General features: G+C 50.3%; 1 protein-coding gene across 1 annotated transcript; it reads right to left on the bottom strand.

The window, feature by feature from the left end:
- On the bottom strand, positions 1–779 carry SARC_17186 (hypothetical protein; the record flags this gene model as incomplete). Its single annotated transcript, XM_014288716.1, has 2 exons — positions 1–127; positions 676–779. Coding segments are annotated over 2 exons (231 nt in total), but the record flags the coding sequence as incomplete, so codon positions are not given.
- Positions 780–1,001: the final 222 nt, after the last annotated feature.

The following is a 1,001-nucleotide window of genomic DNA, read 5'->3' as shown; positions in this document are numbered from 1 at the left end:
TGTGCTGCTGCATGTGCTGCAACTTACTTGCTAGTTGTGTGATGAACTGTGTGGCGTTGTCGCCATCCAGCGAAGCTTTAATCTGCGTCTGTGTGTGTGCAATGAACTTGCACACCTCGTTACATGCCTGTGATCGATAGGAGATGCGCATGAGATCAGATGAGATGCGCATGACATGACATGACATGACATTGTGTGAAACATTCATTGCCTTAGGTGGAAGGACCAAAGGTACCGAACTGTCAGCTGTGAGCCACAAGTGTGTCAAGTGCGTCAAATATGTCAAGTGACACCGACTGCCCATAAGACAGGTGAAGCGAATGTCATGCCATGCAATGTCATCAGTGAGCCCAACATGCGGTTGAACCAAGGCATAGCCCTTGACAACGACTGGGTGTGTGTGTGCGTGTGTGTGCGTAAATGTGTGTGTGGGTGGGTGTGTGTGTGCGCGCGTGTGTGTGTGCATAAATGTGTGTGTGTGTACACGTGTGTGTGTGCGTATACATGTGTGCGTGTGATCTCAGCACCCACTAACGCCCGCCGATCCAGTGACAGCACAGACTATCACCACTACACGGGCAGACGACAACACTTTAGATAGTGGTTGCCATAGCAACCGAGTGAGCTGTAATTGCACCTGCACCTGCACCTGGGCGGTTGTCCTGGTGCACATACCATGGTCCGTTGCGCTGCGAAGATGGTCATGTCATCCTCATCCGGTGCAAAGTCAGCCGACTTCTGGTGCGCCCGCCAAAGAGTTTGTACCCATGTCATGTACACTGCAACAACAGATGTTTGTGATGCATGAAATCATAACGTGTGCCATTCGCATGTGATAGGCCCATCGCTAATCCGCTACTACAGTCCTGTACTGAGAACAGGCAAAAACATACCACATTCTGCACATTACACACGTGGCGATGCAGGAGTACACATCGTCAGATAAAAGGCTCTATGTGTGTGTGGGTGTGTTTATGTGTACGTGTGCGTGTGTGTGTCTA

This window comes from Sphaeroforma arctica (assembly GCF_001186125.1).
Source record: "Sphaeroforma arctica JP610 unplaced genomic scaffold supercont1.9984, whole genome shotgun sequence".
NCBI lineage: Eukaryota > Ichthyosporea > Ichthyophonida > Sphaeroforma > Sphaeroforma arctica.
The sequence above is the reverse complement of the archived record's forward strand: the minus strand, read 5'-3'. Positions and strand labels throughout refer to the sequence as shown.